Here is a 17976-nt window from a genome sequence, read left to right on the forward strand (position 1 = left end):
ACAGCAGCCTCGGAGCCCCTCGGGATACCAGCGTTACTCTGGCTCTGCTCCTGGGTGGCAAACCGGTTCAGGTCTCTGGATCAGAGGAGGTTTTTCTCGTGAACGTTTTTGTTGACCGGGAACCTTCACAGGCTCGGGAGCTTGATTCAGCGCTGTTGTTCGTATGTACATCTTACTTCTGGAGAAAAGGGAGATTTACGTGAAGACCAGAGTCTCTTTGGGCAGATTTTGTATTTTTTTTTGATCACCTGGACTCACAGGATGGACTTACTCACTTACTTTTGGCTCCTCACCACGACTCTGGTTTTGATCCACCAGCATCAAGGTAAACCCACCTTTAAAATACGTCCATGGTGCTTCAGGTTTAGGTCTTTTAAGCAAACGTAACGGAGAAAACCCTCTGGGCTTATTGGAAGCCAACTTCTGAATAAAATGTCACAACATTACAGAGAGCAGAAGATTAACATACAGTAACAAAGTATTGCTCCAGTCAGGGTCTGAGTAAGTGTAGAAGCTAGCTCCTGAGTGGGTGAGGTGCTGTAGAGCTTTGCTATCAGCTGCTGCAGTTTTGCATTTAACAGCATTGATGTTCTATTTGGATCTGCAGTAGCATCTTGATTTTGGAGCAAACCGTATTACCTGAGCTGATGTTTGAACAGATCTGTCCTCCTGGTTCTCAACGGTCGACCACCTGCTGGGCTTCTGTTAGCTCCGTGTTCCTCACATCTGCTTGTGTTCGGATACGCCTGCTCCTCAGAGGACGAGGTCTTTAATGATGGGTCACATTCATCACTTTGGCCAGTTCCTCATCTGTGAGGACGGACGCAATAGTTGCAGACATTGATGCATCTCAATGACATCTAGTTTCCTCGAGCTCCTCCAGCCACCGAATGAATTTCTGGCAATAACTTAAATCATTTTAAAGTTTCCAATACTTTTACAGGTTTACAACCAAATATCTGCATGAACTGATCTTCTCACAAGCCTCAGCTGTACTTTGTGTTTGCCAGCGAGTAGACTCACAATCAAACACATGCCGCTAGATTTGTGTCCGACTGGATCCCAAATTGCAAGTTTTGTAGAAGATAAAATACATTTCTGTGTAATTGTAATATTTAACTCTAGATTGTCGGCTATGAGTCTCATGTTGTGCCGTGAAGATTTAATCTGCCAACAAACACATATTGTGTTGTTGAAATAAAAAATGAATAATACATGTAATTTATATAGAACTAATTAAAACAAGCATCAATTTAATAGTTTTACTCTGCAGACAAAAAAAGAGTAAAAACCTTGTAGAGTACACACATTTATCTATATATGTGTGTGTGTGTGTGTGTGTGTGTGTGTGTGTGTGTGTGTGTGTGTATATGAACGTAGTCTGTAAACTACCGTAACAGGATGAAACTTTATTGCTGGAAACCGTTCTCTTGTTTGCAGCTTTGTGTCATCGCCTCCTGCTGCTGCCGCTCATCTGGAACGACCTGGATGTTCTCGCGTTAACGCTCACCTGCTAAACATCAACGTGTTAGCATTCAGCTCAGAGCACCGCTGTGCCGACGTACAGCCTCACAGCTGTGATGTGCCTGAGAGCTCTTTGGGGAGTTTACTCAGGAAGTGCTCCCTGTTTTCACAGCCGGCGAGGAGTCACACCGTATTTGTCCGTTAACGGTTTGAGCCGGTAAAGATGGAAGCGAAGAGGAACCGCTGAAGACTCAGGATAGAGAGCAAATATAGTACATTTATAGAACATAACAAAATAGAAGCAATGTCATCTAAGAAAACAAGAATAGGAGGTCCAGGAGGCAACCTCTGATTCTGCTGAGTGAAGTCAGAGCTTCACGTGTTAAAGCTGCATTCTCTCTAGTGACCATCAGGGGGCGACTCCTCTGGTTGTTGTGGGCGACCAGGTGCACCGTGTTGGCTACCTCTGGTCTAAATCATCCCCTGCTTTATGGTGTGTTTGACTCTAAATGGAGCATAATGTACTAAATGAACATCATGCTGTATTGAAGAAGACTGTAAACTAGAGATTGAGACCATAAACTCATGTTTACAATGTTTACTGAGGGAATAAATCAAGAGAGAAGTAGAGTCATTTTAGACTAGACTTCTATACAACCAGAGGAGTCGCCCTGCAGATATTATAAGTCTCTGGCTTTTATTGTGAAAGGTCAGAACAGAAGGAGGGGTTCTAGTCTGCATTTCTTTTGTCACAGTTGACAGCAGTGATAAAGTTTGCGGCGTGGTTGTGTTGTAGTTTCTCCATCATCATCATCATCATCATCATCATCATCGTTCCTCACAACGTGATTGGTTGACGACTTTATTCTCAGTGTTAAAGATCAGGAAGGTCGACCCCGTTCCAAAAAATAAAGAAGAATTCCTGTGTGAAAGTATTCACGACAAAAGCAGCGGCTATATCGACGTGTGGATTAATCACACACAGAAAAACAGAAAGGTGACGATGTTTCCTTTAACTGAGCAGACGTGTGTTTCTACTTGTTGACCTCGTCGGTATGAAAAGTGACTCATTTCCTCCCGTTCACCTGTGAGCTGCTTATTACCGTCAGAGGGGGGTTATTATCAGAGAGCATGCTGCTGGGCAGATGTCTCCTCCGTCTCCTTACCTAATATCCTAATATCTTCAGTTGAGTTGAGACGTCTCGTCTTCTCTCACGCTTTATTTTTCCATACGTTTGTTGTTTGTTGTATTGAAGCCTGACAAACACCAGCAAGTTTTTTTTCTTTAAGCACCCAAATAAAACCCCAATATGTCCTCGATGTCGTCACCTTTTAAAACCTTATTTCATCTTTACAACAATTAATACACTGCTAAAACCCACAAACCTTCCAATGTATATTTGTCTAATTACTAGTCAAAATATGTCATAACACTAATCTAACAGTGAGACATAGGAACAATGCATCTTCAATATCTTAAGTAAAAAAAAACTTAATTTTTTTATTACAGGCTAATTCTGACACATTCCAAATACTAGTGAAATATGGCTCTATATATATATATATATATATATATATATATATATATATAACTATTTATTTATATATAGTTATAAACTTGTCCTCATACAACGATTTGTATGATATCTTACTTCAGTTACTCAGAGTTTTCCTACTGAAGTCCAGCGTCACATGTAAATTTATGCTCGTTACATGAACACAGTCTTTTCAAAATAAACTTCCGTCTTCACAGGAAACAACTTAGTTAAGTTTAGGCAACAAAAACTGCTAAGTTAGGCTTAGGAAAAGATCGTTGTTTGGGTTAAAATAACTACTGGAGTGCCGTTACTCTTAACTCCATTCACCCCCCCTTCCTCCCACCCTGTTTGGGTTTTGTGGTCTCTATACTTCCTCGTTCATGATTAGGTTGAATAAATACTAAATTATTTTGTGGGATATCCATGAGTGACGGCACAATATTTTTGTTAGGTAGTGCTACGAGTTTTACCAGCTACTTTCAAGACCTATTTTTATTCTTTTAAAGGCGTAAATATTACATCTTACTTCAAGAAATCTAACCAAGCTCGTTTTTATTTGTTCTATTACCATTTTCTTTAATTATTACAACAGAAAAATCATAGTTTTTCCTTCTTTTTGCGTATCATCATTATGAACGTTTGTCCGTTTAATCCCGAAACAGCAGAGCTGTGGAGGTCAGATCTGGTTCCCACAATGCAGTGGGTTCCTCAGGGATTGTTGATGGAGAGGAGAGGCATGTCTTACTCCCTTCAGCTCCACAAAGATTTTTCCAGGATTCAAACTGCGGACCTTTGGGCTTAAAAAGCTCCATTTTAAGGGTCGACCGTTTACATTGGCTGCCTCATCCCCTCGGCACCTTTATTACCTCCCAAGAAACTGGAGTTCACCGAGGTTAGAACAACACGATGTATGTGAACTGCTGGCCGGTGTGTTTAAACTCCTGACTGTGTTCTTAAACTGCCCACAGGATCCCTGCGCATACCTTCAGTAACTCTCAATAGGGTCGTGTGCTCGATGATAAGGCCGAAGGAAGCAAATGTTTTTTGGGAGGCATCTACCTGAAGAAGTGAATACTGCCAATCCAAGCAGCCCGCTCGTGGATCAGGCGCCTGATCCGCCTGTATATTGTCAGATATTGTCAAACCCTGTGGAGCCTGTGGGCTTTTTCATAACGGGAGTGAGAGATTGAACTTCGGTTTGGCAGCTTCCAACAATCCACGAGCCTGAACAAGGGTTCGGCTCCTACCACATTTAGTTTAGGTGTTTTTCCAGGAGCCACAAATGCGAACTAACGCAGAAGTTTGCATGAATACATGAGGACATGTACACGATATATGTGAGCTTATACCAGCACTCAAAAAGAATAAATCAATTATGGAGACTGCATTGTTTTGAGAAGCTGCTTGGAGGATTGAACCGGTGCCAGGAGCGAAAAAACGTAAATGTCTAAGTATGATTCATTGCCTTTAGCAAGGAAACAATAACTACCAGCTGTCAGCATCCAGTCTGATGTCACATTGGCTCCCAGACAAAGAGAGACTGGTTCATATCCAAAAGGGTTTGACCTGCACATTTTCCGTAACAAGAGTAGCATTTAAGCATGGTGGAATTATTTGCTAGGCACGGAATTACTGCTAACGTTAGCTGCACACAAATCATGAACCGTACGCTACCTAATAGTTATTAGGACAGTTTAAATGAACGAGAACAACTTGGTGACAACAGCTGAAAGCTCTTTAGACTGCTTGAACGTGCTCCGTCCGACCAGGGCCGTGGCAAGCTAGCTCGCTTGTTAACTAGCTGACTTGCTAATTCCACATGCTTTTTATGCTACACTGGTGCCGAACGAAGTTGTCACTCATCTGGCAATAGCAATGATCTTTCCTGTGAGAAGAGAGTGGATGAAGCATGAAGTTGTTAAATTTAACTCATTCATTGTCCACGCTTCGTAACGTTTTTACTCTTTATAGTCGTTACACAAAAAGGCAATGGCACACATAAAAATGGCCGCCTCTCTGACCATCCTGCTCCATTGGTTTGAATATCTGTCATAGTATTACTTTATTTCTTTGGTGAGAATGTTGTAAAATGATTCCAGCTTGAGTTTGTCAGTATTTTAGTTTTTTCGTTGGCTCCCAGTGAACATGAAATCAGGACATAATGTGGTTACGCACCAAGTGGCTTTTGTAAAACCATCAGAACAATCTTATTATTTGAGGTTTCTCTGCTTCTGGCGTCTACGAACACTAAGTTAAGTCTGCGGTGTTGGTTTGTATTTGTTTTCTATTAATGTCGTCTGTTGCAGCTGCTGCAAACAGCTCCTCGAACCACTAACACTGCTGCGAAACAGCGGCACGGAAACCACTGATGGATTCAAACGTCTAAGAGGATTATGGTTCACGTTGCTGCAGCTCATAGTGTGATCTGACCTCAGTGGGAGTTTAACGAGGACTCATTGAGCTGCACAGAACTCAACCCCCGACTTGCAACCAGTGAACAGGAAATGACCATTATAAAACCAGTATAACATGGCATGAAGAGAAAATACTCAAGTAAAATACAAGTACCTGATAACTGTACTCAAGTACAGTACATGAGTAAATGTACTTTTCCACCATTTTCATTGACGCATTTGGAAAAAGCACTATTTCAGCACATTATAAACTCATATGACACTTACAATAATCAAGATTTTTACAGTAGATTGAGTTTAATAACCGACCGACTGAAGTTGATATTGTAGTGCTCATGGGTGTGATAGGTTCATGGGTCACTGTTAGCATCATACTTGTTTCTGTATTTTATCACAAGATGCCTTTTCAGATTATCATTCAAAAGAAGCGTGTTGTTTTTACAGATAGTGGATGAAACAGATATTTTTATGTAATGAACTCTTCTTTAATGACGTCTGCAGAGAAGAGACAAGATAATAAGCCGTCCATCATGGGATGAAGTAACGACGGTCTGGTTGATCCATGTCATGTTGTCTTTGACGTTTTCCGTGAGTAAACTCGAGCCACACGGTGCGAGAGTTTAAAACCTTTAGAGGCGGTAACGCCCCGTCCTGCTTGAGTTAGGCGCTCTTTAGTTCTCCAGGTGGAAACATATTAAGAAATGGCTTGATATTTTATTAAATCCACATATTCCATTAGTGGTGGAGAGTCTGATGTTCAGATTGATACCACTCTCTTAATGTGAATATGAAGCTACAGCCAGCAGCTGGTTAGCTTAGCTTAGCATAAACACAGCTCTTCTAAAGCTCACTGATTAACAGCTTAACATCTTGTTTAGTGTACACATTTTTATTTTGCTTGGTTGTGCATAAACATAATTTAAGAATAGGAAATAGCAGATTGTACAATGAAATATGATAAATTATGTTAAAACAACTTGTTATTAAGAGTTGAGCAGCGATGTGTAAATGTCTGTAATTCTGTAATAATTAGGAAGCGTAGAGAGTGAATGAGTAACAATTAACAACTTAATGTTTCTCTTGTCACAGCGTATTAAAGATCTCTGCTATCACCAGATGATAACTTTGATAGTTAGCTTGTATTTACAAATATATACGTAGCTGTCTCCTATAAATATGTAATTCTTTCAACATACATTAGTTTGCAATCACATAAAAACATTTATAAAATAATAATGTAAAAAATAATGAAAATGTGTTTCTGTCTTTAACGTTAAATGCACCGGCTCTCCCCTCCTGACGTTAAGACAGTTGTGTTTTGTAGCGGAAGTCTTCTGAAATGTTGTGTTTAAATATGCAAATGAGACATTATTTACTAAGTAAAATAGAATAAACCAAAATCTCTAAATTGGTGGTTACGACACGGTGCGTCATGTGACATCGAGCATCAGTCACCACGCTGCCCCGGCGCTCCACGAAGCTCTGAGACGCACCTGTTGTTGTGAGGCAGCTTCACTTGTTGTTGTTGTTGTTGTGAGGTAGCTTCACTTGTTGTTGTTGTTGTTGTTGTTGTTGTGAGGTAGCTTCACCTGTTGTGACACAGCTTCACCTGTTGTTGTGAGGCAGCTTCACCTGTTGTGACACAGCTTCACCTGTTGTTGTTGTTGTTGTTGTGAGGCAGCTTCACCTGTTGTTGTGATGCAGCTTCACCTGTTGTTGTTGTGAGGCAGCTTCACCTGTTGTTGTGATGCAGCTTCACCTGTTGTTGTTGTGAGGCAGCTTCACCTGTTGTTGTTGTTGTTGTTGTTGAGAGGCAGCTTCACCTGTTGTTGTGACGCAGCTTCACCTTTTGTTGTGATGCAGCTTCACCTGTTGTTGTGATGCAGCTTCACCTGTTGTTGTTGTTGTGAGGCAGCTTCACCTGTTGTTGCGACGCAGCTTCACCTGTTGTGATGCAGCTTCACCTGTTGTTGTGACGCAGCTTCACCTTTTGTTGTGACGCAGCTTCACCTTTTGTTGTGATGCAGCTTCACCTGTTGTTGTTGTTGTTGTTGTTGTGAGGCAGCTTCACCTGTTGTTGTGACGCAGCTTCACCTGTTGTTGTGATGCAGCTTCACCTTTTGTTGTGACGCAGCTTCACCTTTTGTTGTGACGCAGCTTCACCTGTTGTTGTGAGGCAGCTTCACCTGTTGTTGTGATGCAGCTTCACCTTTTGTTGTGACGCAGCTTCACCTGTTGTTGTTGTGAGGCAGCTTCACCTGTTGTTGTGACGCAGCGTCACCTTTTGTTGTGAGGCAGCTTCACCTGTTGTTGTGACGCAGCTTCACCTTTTGTTGTGACGCAGCTTCACCTGTTGTTGTGAGGCAGCTTCACCTGTTGTTGTGACGCAGCGTCACCTTTTGTTGTGAGGCAGCTTCACCTGTTGTTGTGATGCAGCTTCACCTGTTGTTGTTGTTGTTGTTGTTGTTGTTGTGAGGCAGCTTCACCTGTTGTTGTGACGCAGCTTCACCTGTTGTTGTGATGCAGCTTCACCTGTTGTTGTTGTTGTTGTTGTTGTTGTTGTTGTTGTTGTTGTGAGGCAGCTTCACCTGTTGTTGAGAGGCAGCTTCACCTGTTGTTGTGATGCAGCTTCACCTGTTGTTGTGATGCAGCTTCACCTGTTGTTGTGAGGCAGCTTCACCTGTTGTTGTGACGCAGCGTCACCTGTTGTTGTTGTTGTTGTGAGGCAGCTTCACCTGTTGTTGTTGTTGTTGTTGTTGTGAGGCAGCTTCACCTGTTGTTGTTGTTGTTGTTGTTGTGAGGCAGCTTCACCTGTTGTTGAGGCCTCAGAGCTCACCTGTGTGATCACACAGCTGCTGTCTGATGAAGAGCACGATGATGATGATGATGATGAGAGAATAACGGAGCTACTTTTCAACATGAGGCTTCTCTTTCATCCCGACATTCTCTGCACTTTTGTTTTTTCACTGAAGGTTCAGAGGATGATGATGATGAAAAGCTACAAAGAGATCACAGATGATGAAATGATTTTACGGTATTTGCTCTGCAGGAAAACGGTGGGTTGCACCCTTTAGTTTGGGAGTGAGTCGCTCCAATGAGGGAGTTCAGGTGGTGGTCAGGTGGTTCAACATCTGATCAGGATCCTGTTTCATGACGTCGTGAGTGAGTCTTTATTAAAGATATAGTGTTATAAATACTACTGTTGAGCCGAGTCCTCGTCAGTATGTGATGTTTCTCCAGACATCCTGACTCCTCCCTTTTAGGTTTTTTTTTGGGGGGGCACATCTAGAGGCCTCCGGGGTTTAGACCCAGAACACATTGAAGAGATTATGTATCTCGTCTGGCTTCGGAACACCTTGGGGTTCATCAGGAACAGCTGGGAAAATGTTTCTGGGGAGCGGTGACGATGGGAACACTCTCCTAAAGCTGCTGTCCCCAAGACCCGGATAGGAGGAAGTAAATGGATGGACGCAAGGTTTATATTAGAGTCCCCGTTTAGTTTGTACCTTCTGTTGGACCACAAGCCACTGATCAACTGGTCGACTCCTGCAGGTTGAGGGTTCACCTGATCTCTGTGAACTGATGTATCTGCAGACGTTTGTAGTCCAGTCAGGTGGGAGCGGGCTGTGGTTGAATGGAGGTAAACGGTTAGAATCAGGTTTAAAATCAGCTTCTGCACGTCGTCTCTCAAATCCAGTCTCACCTCTCAAGTTGTTAACTGGCTCAGTAAAGGAAGTCTTGGTCCAGATGTGAGTTGAACCTAGAACCCCCCCAGAAATATGTAGACCCTCAGAGGGTCACCTGACCGACGGTTGGGTTTGATGACATTAAAGAGTTTTTATTAAAGATAAAGTTATCTATTCAGAAGGAAAGAGGATATTATGTTTGCATGATTGTAAACATATTGTGGAGTGAGATCTAAATAGAGGTGAAAGAATAAAGCAAAGAGAAGAGTAACCTGGTATTGTTGGGCTTCTGGAGAGTCTTTACTCACTTTTTGTTGTGCTTCTAAACTGATGATTTTGTTCCTTCAGTAAAACTCTCTCCAACGTCTCAGACGAATAAAATGCTGCTGACGTGAGGAATGACACGTTTAAAGTTTGATTTTCAAAGACGCGCCGCGTGTTTTTACTTAAACACTAAAATGTGCTGAGTTGAATAAACGTGTGACGTGTTTGTAAAAGTGACGGCTGCATGATGGAGTCTGACTCCGCGGTTCAAGAGAGGCCACGGGTAACTCGGCACATCCCCGGAACGAAAACACCGAACTCCTGCTCGGCTTTAAACGGGCTGATAATTACCAGCTGCAGGTTTAACCCCGACGCCCTGACCTCACATGGGGTCCACATCACTACTGCTGTTTGGAATCAGACTCTCATAACGAGTCTTTGTTGATGCAAGAAGAAAGAAACGCGAGATAACTTTGGGAAAAGTGAACTCTGGCTCTTTGTGTACAGAAGGGAAACCCTGTTTTTTGTGACTGTTGGCGCTGCCAACCCAAAGCCAACTGAAGTGAGGTGTGTTGTGCTGCTGCTGAAGAGAACGCTGTGAGCTTTAATCCATTTGCTGTGGAGATGTCACGCTATTCATCCACATCCTCCAAAACACACAAACATCACCCTCACGCCACATCCTGGTACCAGGAGCTCAGGGCTCCACAAACATTCAGTTCTAGTTCACGTTGTCATGAATCCTGAACCACGTAGTCCCAAAGTCTCCTCTGTTCTATTGCTTTAAACTGGTGGGATGTGTTTGGTTCAGGATCCAGTCCCTCACTACCAGGATCAGAGACCGCTTCATACTGAAGACCACAAGACTTTACCTCCATCTACTTTACTTACTGGTTTTAAAAAGTCTTGTTTCCTTCTCTGATTTTATCAATAAAATCCTGTTTATTGAGTTGATTCACTTGTATTACTGTCTGCCACCAATGTATGTCTTTATTTTATCTTTCATTATATTCTGCCTTAAACTAATTATCGATTATGTTCTTGATTCTCACTCTGCTGTTGTGTTACTTTCCCTTTATATACGTATATATGTGTGTGTGTGTGTGTGTGTGTGTGTGTGTGTGTGTGTGTGTGTATACAGTGTAGTGTTGAATCCCTGACTCCTTTGTACCAGCTCTCCTTTAAGTTTCATGACCATGTCTATCAGTTACATTTCTTGCCTCTTCAGTATTGTTGGAAACACAAACGCATTCAGTCTGTGGAGCTTCAACATGAATCACAAGCTGACGGCTTTGACTGGGACGCAGAAATGTAGAAGAACAAGAAGTGTTATTTTGTGTGTGTGTGTGTGTGTGTGTGTGTGTGTGTGTGTGTACTTTGCTTCAGAGTCAGATGTCTCTACAGCTACTGGATGGATCAGATATTGGTGAAGGAGATCCACAGGACTGTAACCTAAATACTCACACTGGTATCCTCTTTATCTGGAGGAGGGTCCTCTGGTGCAGCTCCTCCACACGGCCCCTCTGCAGTTAGACTTTTTTTCAAACTGAACCCTGAATGAAAATGTACGAAGCAGACTTTTAAATTTGGTTGGTTTGGAGAAATAAATGCAAGAATGAACTTTAAAGACTATACAGGAACAAGCAGGTTGACACAGACTCGACGTTATAAATCTACCAGAGAAACATAATCGCTATCATAACTAACACTAACCACCCTCTTCCGCTTCTGCTCCCCAGCCACCTCTCTCACGAGCCCCACAGCGGAGGAGGGCCCCCTGGCGCAGCTCGCCCACGCGGCCCACCGGCGAGAGAAACGCTGCTCTTGCGAGAACCAGAAAGACAAGGAGTGTATATTTTTCTGCCACATCGGCATCGTCTGGGTCAACACGCCGAGGTGAGTCTGACCGAGCGTCGTGAGGAATTTCAGTTCAAGCGTGACGACAAAAAACAAACCAAAGACGAGACGCGGCCGTCAATCTTCTTCCTGCTGCAGCAGCAGCTGGAGGGAAGGGAGGAGCTCACATGAAACTAAGATCAACTCCCACTGTTCTTTAGGTCAGAAGGTTTCAGAGGAGGAACGTGACGATCAATCATCGCACTGAACAACCTGCAGACCTTTAGACGTAGGGAGGATCTACTAAACAAAGCAGAGGGTCCTCCCTGTTTCCTGTATTCTGGTGACTGCAGATAACAAAATAAAAGCATTTTTACTTTTTATTCTCAGGGTTAATATTCTCAACGTTTTTTGTTGTGGCGAGAAGGAAAGGAAAAAAGAGAATCAGGAAGGTTATTAAGTCAATACTTTACCCCAGTTTATATCAAACACATTGAGGATATGAATTAGATCTATGGTCAAATAATTTACAGATGGAAAAATTAACAGATTAGATTCAGAATGTAAGCTTCGTTGTGAACTAACATTCAAAAACGGTCAAAAACCAAGATGGCTACGGTCAAAAACCAAGATGGCGACGGTCAAAAACCAAGATGGCGACGGTGAAAATGCCAAACTCAAGGCTTCTGAATGTCAGTCCACAAACCAGTGGATGACAAAATGCCGACTCTGTCCTCTTCTTCGATACAGTTTGTGGTTCAAAGATAAACAGTGACGGACTCACAAAGACTCACTGTGGATAGAATTGAAGAAACCTGCTAGCTTAGCAACATTAAGGCTTCAAACAACCGGAGCTCTCTTCAATCAAAAACAATATCTGAGTCTGTGAATGTTTGAACTCTAAATATAATACACAACACTGTAATGGATTACATGCAGAAGCTAAAGGTTGAGTCCCTGCTGTGAGCTGTTCACGAGGTGACCGTGGCTAAGTGGAGAGCAGGGCCGCCTTTCAATCAGAGGGTCGGTGGTTCGATCCCCGGCTTCTGCTCCACTAGTCTCATGTCAATGTGTCCTTGAGCAAGACACCAAAAATGTCTCCCGTAGCTGCGTCTACGGTGTGTAGATACTGAATCGTAAGTCGCTTTGGATAAAAGTGTCTGCTAAATGACTGGAATGTAATGTTCATATCTTTAAATTGGAACCAGACTCCCTTCACAATTGGTGGCAATTAACTTCATTTGAGTTCAGTGTGCACAAGCAATGAGTGAGCAGTTAGATGTGGCGGAGCTAATAAGAAAGAGCACATTTCCTAACGAAGGGTAATTCCTGCCATGTTTCCTGTTTGAACCCTTTTAACACGAAGCCAACAAGGAGACCACAAGGACTCTGAAATCCCTGTGGTTGGACCCTGATCTGGACCACAACCAGTTAACTCCTCACAGCCGGCCAGTTCACATTAAAGTGTTGATTTTCATATTTTGCATTTGTCATGTGATGGTAAACAATAACCATGTTGTTGAAATGTAAATTGGATTTTGATGTTCATTTCTACAGTTTTAATCTCGTGCATCCAAAGTATTCCAACAACCTGCGTGATTGTTTCACAAAACATTCGTTACATTGACGACTAGCTGTACCGTTCATGGCAATAAGTCACATTCCAGAAGAATTAACTTCAGCTCGAGTCACACAAATAGCTTCCTTAGATGAGCTAAACACGGCTCCTGCAGCGGTGGGACCCTCTCACTTAGGCTGCTGGTTTGGTCTAAACATAGCAGTGTGGTTGAACGTAATCTCCCTGCCTTCATCATAAAGACGTTTTAAACGGCACTGGCAGAGCCCACCATCACTAACTACACCACCAAGCCCTGAAGCTTCAGGGAAGTCCTGTTCTCCTCTGCAGCCCGTCCTGCGGACTCCATTTTGTTTTACATATTAAACCAGTGGTCAATGCAGCACATGTCCAAAGTCTGATTTAATCCGTCACAAACACAATCAAACGTAAACTACACTGTGGAGTCCAGTTCATTTCCATCCAGCTATAGCTATATAGCTATATAGCTATAAAGCTATAGCTATTATAGCTATAAAGCTATCTATATAGCTATAAAGCTATAGCTTCATAGCTTTATAGCTATATTTATATTTTTATTATTAGCTTGTCTAAAAGTGGAGTTGGCTGCTGTTCCTTCGTCACCATGAACACACACTCAGTAGTTTATTCTGACTCAATCCAACATACAAATACTCACCAAATGGGGATTAATCCGCCGCTGAAAATAGTCCCCAAAAAACAGCTTATTTCTTCCTCTTTTTTTTATTTTTTTATTAAAAACTACAGAGACCAGCTGTTTTAGGAGATTACTGATGAAACTATATATTTGTGTTTTTAAATATTTACGTCTTCAGTAGGAACCAATGGGCTTGAAGCTGAGAGACACAGACAGGAAGTCAGTGGAGAGTGTCTTTGTAGTCCAACAGGAAGTCTCTTTGACTCTTAACTTCTCAACACGGTGTCAAAGTGTAAAAACACCTGAAGCCTTTATGGAGCTGCTGGACTCCAACAAGCTCTTCAGCTGTGGTTTCAACAGCACTGAGGTGGGTTTTAGGTGGTTTTAAAGCAACAGACTGTCAGCACTGGGCCCAGTTCTGGTTCTGGTCTTTTTATGGGGTGTGTTGACAATAGAGAAGCACTAAACTTGACCCTTAAAGGACGTCAAACAAACGTTAAGTACTTTCAGTGTCAATGTTATTGTTGAAAACTTCTCACAAAGGTTTTTATTTCATGGATTTGTTTTTGCAGATTTTCAGCCTCACGCGCGTAAAAACTAAACACTGAAATCAGCCAGAGGTTTTATTCTCGGTCACGGCTGAAAGTCTCCGGCCGTCCAAACGGGCCGAGGTCCAAACCAAAGACAGCGACGCCTCCTCCAGGGTAACATCGCTCACCTTCGACGAACTCAAACAAAAGCAGATTATTTAACATCCGTCATGTGGTACAAAGGTTTATCCAGACGACGAGTCCAGCCAGACCTTGTTTTAACCTGAAGCTCTCATCTGAGTGTGACCCGTTTGTAGGAGAACCTGAACACATCGCAGGCCACATAACCGCACTGCCCCCCCCCCCCTCTGTCAAATAAACTGGAGCTGGTAACCAGTAATGATAATAATTCATAATCGGTGCGTTTGCAGGCGGATCAGTTGAACCTGAACTTTACTGTTGTATGAATAGCAGTGGTACTGTGCTTGAGTACAATGTTGAGGTACTTGTACTTTACTTGAGTATTTGCATTTTCTGCTTCTCCACTATATTTATCTGACAACTTTGTTAGTACTTTGGTACTTTAGGTATAGTATATCTTTTTCATAAATGAGAGAGAGACAGACAGACAGACAGACAGACAGACAGACAGACCCTTATAATATTTCTATAAACTAATGTTAACTTACAGAGGTGGAAGAAGTACTCAGAGCTCTACTTCAGTAAAAGTACTAGCATCAAAATGCAGTTAAAGTACCAAAAGCAAAAGTACTAATTATGCAGAATAATATATATTATTGTATTATAATGAATGTGTTCATCACTTTAATGTTGCAGCTCATTTGAATGACTTTATATACTTCTGGTAGTTTAATCTACAATAATACATCGTCATTAAATATGACATCATATTTAGTTTTAATAACTGACCCTTTGACTTAGAAGTAAAGACAGAAGCTGTGAGAGGAGACGGGTCACATTTCATCTCTGAACACGGAGTAGAAATGAGAAACAGATGTGTTACCTGAAGGAGGTCACTGTGTCTCAGTTATACGACACAAGTGAAGAACTTCAGAGGGTGAAGATGAATGTTTTACAGACGTGCTGCTGTTCACCATCTGCTCTCACATCTTCTCCCTGTGGTCTAGTTAACCCCTCCATGAATCCAGCTCTGCACCCTCCATCACCTGCAGCCGGTTGAGATCCGACACGGCGGTCCCACCGGCACCCCCGTGATTCACTGCAGGGCACCGAAAGCGTGTTTCTCAAAATATCAAACTCTTTGGACTAGAATTCAGGCTGCGTGTTTCGGAGACCAGCAGTGTTCATGCTGGAGCCCAACTCGTCACGTCTTACACTTGGTCGGACCCAGTGGGTAAACCGGGGCATCGGACTATGACGCTCCTCTACGGTCACAGTAAACGTGGTTAACGTTGTGAATTAAAACACAAACACTTAGGTTTCGGAAAAACATCATATTTAGGCTTAAACTAAGTAAAAGTACAGAAAACATGTAACTTCAAAACAACTCAACAACAACAACAGTCGTCACCATCTTCATTTTGGTCGTCGCCATCTTGGTTTTTGGTCGTCGCCATCTTGGTTTTTGGTCATCACCATTTTGGTTTTTGGATGTCGCCATCTTGGTTTTTGGTCATCACCATTTTGGTTTTTGGATGTCGCCATCTTGGTTTTTGGTCATCACCATTTTGGTTTTTGGATGTCGCCATCTTGGTTTTTGGTCGTCGCCGTCTTGGTTTTTTAGGACCAAAATGTTCCAATTAACTGTGATGAAGTGAAAACAAACTGTGAACGTGTTAAAGTTGTAAACGACAACTCCCAGTCTGGACAACGCTGTTGTAACGACCTGTCAATCACTGTGTAGCCCCGCCCCTAAATCATCCCCTGCTTTATGGTCTTTATTCTCTAAATGGAGCATAATGTACTAAATGAACATCATGCTGTATTGAAGAAGACTGTAAACTAGAGATTGAGACCATAAACTCATGTTTACAATGTTTACTGAGGGAATAAATCAAGAGAGAAGTAGAGTCATTTTAGACTAGACTTCTATACAACCAGAGGAGTCGCCCCCTGGTGGACACTAGAGAGAATGCAGCTTCAACACGTGAAGCTGTGACTTCACATAAAGAACCAGAGGCTGCCTTCTGGTTTCTGTCAGCATGCTTCAAGGGTTATATGAAGTATTTATGAACATGTTTTTTGTTTCAGGAACGGGGAAATTTAAACGTCCACATTTTGTCTGGTGACATGAATTGAATGTTTGACACTGACTCTTTAGGGTTCTGTCTTCCAGCCACGTGGTTCCTTATGGGTTCGGTTCGGTCCGACTGAAGCGGGAGCTCGGACGCTGCCTCTGCTCACACACACAGGACAACCAGTGTGTGAGCTTCTGTTCCCTGCAGACAGAGTGAGGACACACACACACACACACACACACACACACACACACACACACAGCTAATGAAAATCTAATCAGCTGGTATACTTTACGCTCTTTATCCCTCTTTCAACAATAACTGTGTTAACAGAGTTTTATTCACACGTGAAACAGTCTGAAGAGATTCTAATGTCTAACGTCTCGTGTCACATGAACACTGCTGGACTTGATGTTGAGTTAGTTTCAGTGAGTCTGGATCATGATTGGACTAAATATGGAGTTAGTCTCTCTCTGCAGTCTGCTCACTGGTCAGATTGAAGAGCTTTAAACTGTCCTTTATTCCAACAGTCTCACAGCAGTTCAGTTAAACAGTCACGAAAGGCAATCTTTAGACAACTAAACCAACAGCTAGGTTTAAGCAACTAAACCAACAGCTAGGTTTAGACAACTAAACCAACAGATAGGTTTAGACAACTAAACCAACAGCTAGGTTTAGACAACTAAACCAACAGCTAGGTTTAGACAACTAAACCAACAGTTACGTTTAGACAACTAAACCAACAGTTACGTTTAGACAACTAAACCAACAATTAGGGTTAAGCAACTAAACCAACAATTAGGGTTAAGCAACTAAACCAACAGTTAGGTTTAGACAACTAAACCAACAGCTAGGTTTAGACAACTAAACCAACAGTTACGTTTAGACAACTAAACCAACAATTAGGGTTAAGCAACTAAACCAACAATTAGGGTTAAGCAACTAAACCAACAGTTAGGTTTAGACAACTAAACCAACAGTTACGTTTAGACAACTAAACCAACAATTAGGGTTAAGCAACTAAACCAACAGTTAGGTTTAGACAACTAAACCAACAGCTAGGTTTAGACAACTAAACCAACAGTTAGGTTTAAGCAACTAAACCAACAATTAGGGTTAAGCAACTAAACCAACAGTTAGGTTTAAGCAACTAAACCAACAGATAGGTTTAGACAACTAAACCAACAGCTAGGTTTAGACAACTAAACCAACAGATAGGTTTAGACAACTAAACCAACAGCTAGGTTTAGACAACTAAACCAACAGTTACGTTTAGACAACTAAACCAACAATTAGGGTTAAGCAACTAAACCAACAATTAGGGTTAAGCAACTAAACCAACAGTTAGGTTTAGACAACTAAACCAACAATTAGGGTTAAGCAACTAAACCAACAGTTAGGTTTAGACAACTAAACCAACAGCTAGGTTTAGACAACTAAACCAACAGTTAGGTTTAAGCAACTAAACCAACAATTAGGGTTAAGCAACTAAACCAACAGTTAGGTTTAAGCAACTAAACCAACAATTAGGGTTAAGCAACTAAACCAACAATTAGGGTTAAGCAACTAAACCAACAGTTAGGTTTAAGCAACTAAACCAACAATTAGGGTTAAGCAACTAAACCAACAGTTAGGGTTAAGCAACTAAACCAACAGTTAGGGTTAAGCAACTAAACCAACAATTAGGGTTAAGCAACTAAACCAACAATTAGGGTTAAGCAACTAAACCAACAGTTAGGTTTAAGCAACAAAACCAACGGTTAGTTTATTGTGAAACTCTTGACACTGAAA

The 17976-nt window shown here is 42.0% G+C and overlaps 1 protein-coding gene and 1 long non-coding RNA gene across 2 annotated transcripts in view; one reads left to right on the top strand and one right to left on the bottom strand.

Moving 5' to 3' along the window:
- The window catches only part of si:ch211-202p1.5 (uncharacterized protein LOC103909337 homolog), an 18645-nt gene continuing 669 nt past the window's right edge, over positions 1-17976 (top strand). The window contains exons 1-3 of the mRNA XM_068709150.1: positions 1-325; positions 11106-11262; positions 16284-16397. Coding sequence (XP_068565251.1) covers positions 262-325; positions 11106-11262; positions 16284-16397 — 335 coding nt within the window. The 5' untranslated portion in view covers positions 1-261. The remainder of the gene's footprint in view (positions 326-11105; positions 11263-16283; positions 16398-17976) is intronic.
- The window catches only part of LOC137871354 (uncharacterized), a 6503-nt gene continuing 3963 nt past the window's right edge, over positions 15437-17976 (bottom strand). Inside the window, exons 2-3 of the long non-coding RNA XR_011102794.1 lie at positions 16262-16386; positions 15437-15751 (exon numbers count right to left, since the gene is read on the bottom strand). This is a non-coding gene — a long non-coding RNA (uncharacterized lncRNA). The remainder of the gene's footprint in view (positions 15752-16261; positions 16387-17976) is intronic.

This window comes from Cebidichthys violaceus, unplaced genomic scaffold, assembly GCF_023349555.1.
Source record: "Cebidichthys violaceus isolate CVI_PGR_0920_01 unplaced genomic scaffold, fCebVio1.0.p SCAF_14, whole genome shotgun sequence".
NCBI classification, from domain to species: domain Eukaryota; kingdom Metazoa; phylum Chordata; class Actinopteri; order Perciformes; family Stichaeidae; genus Cebidichthys; species Cebidichthys violaceus.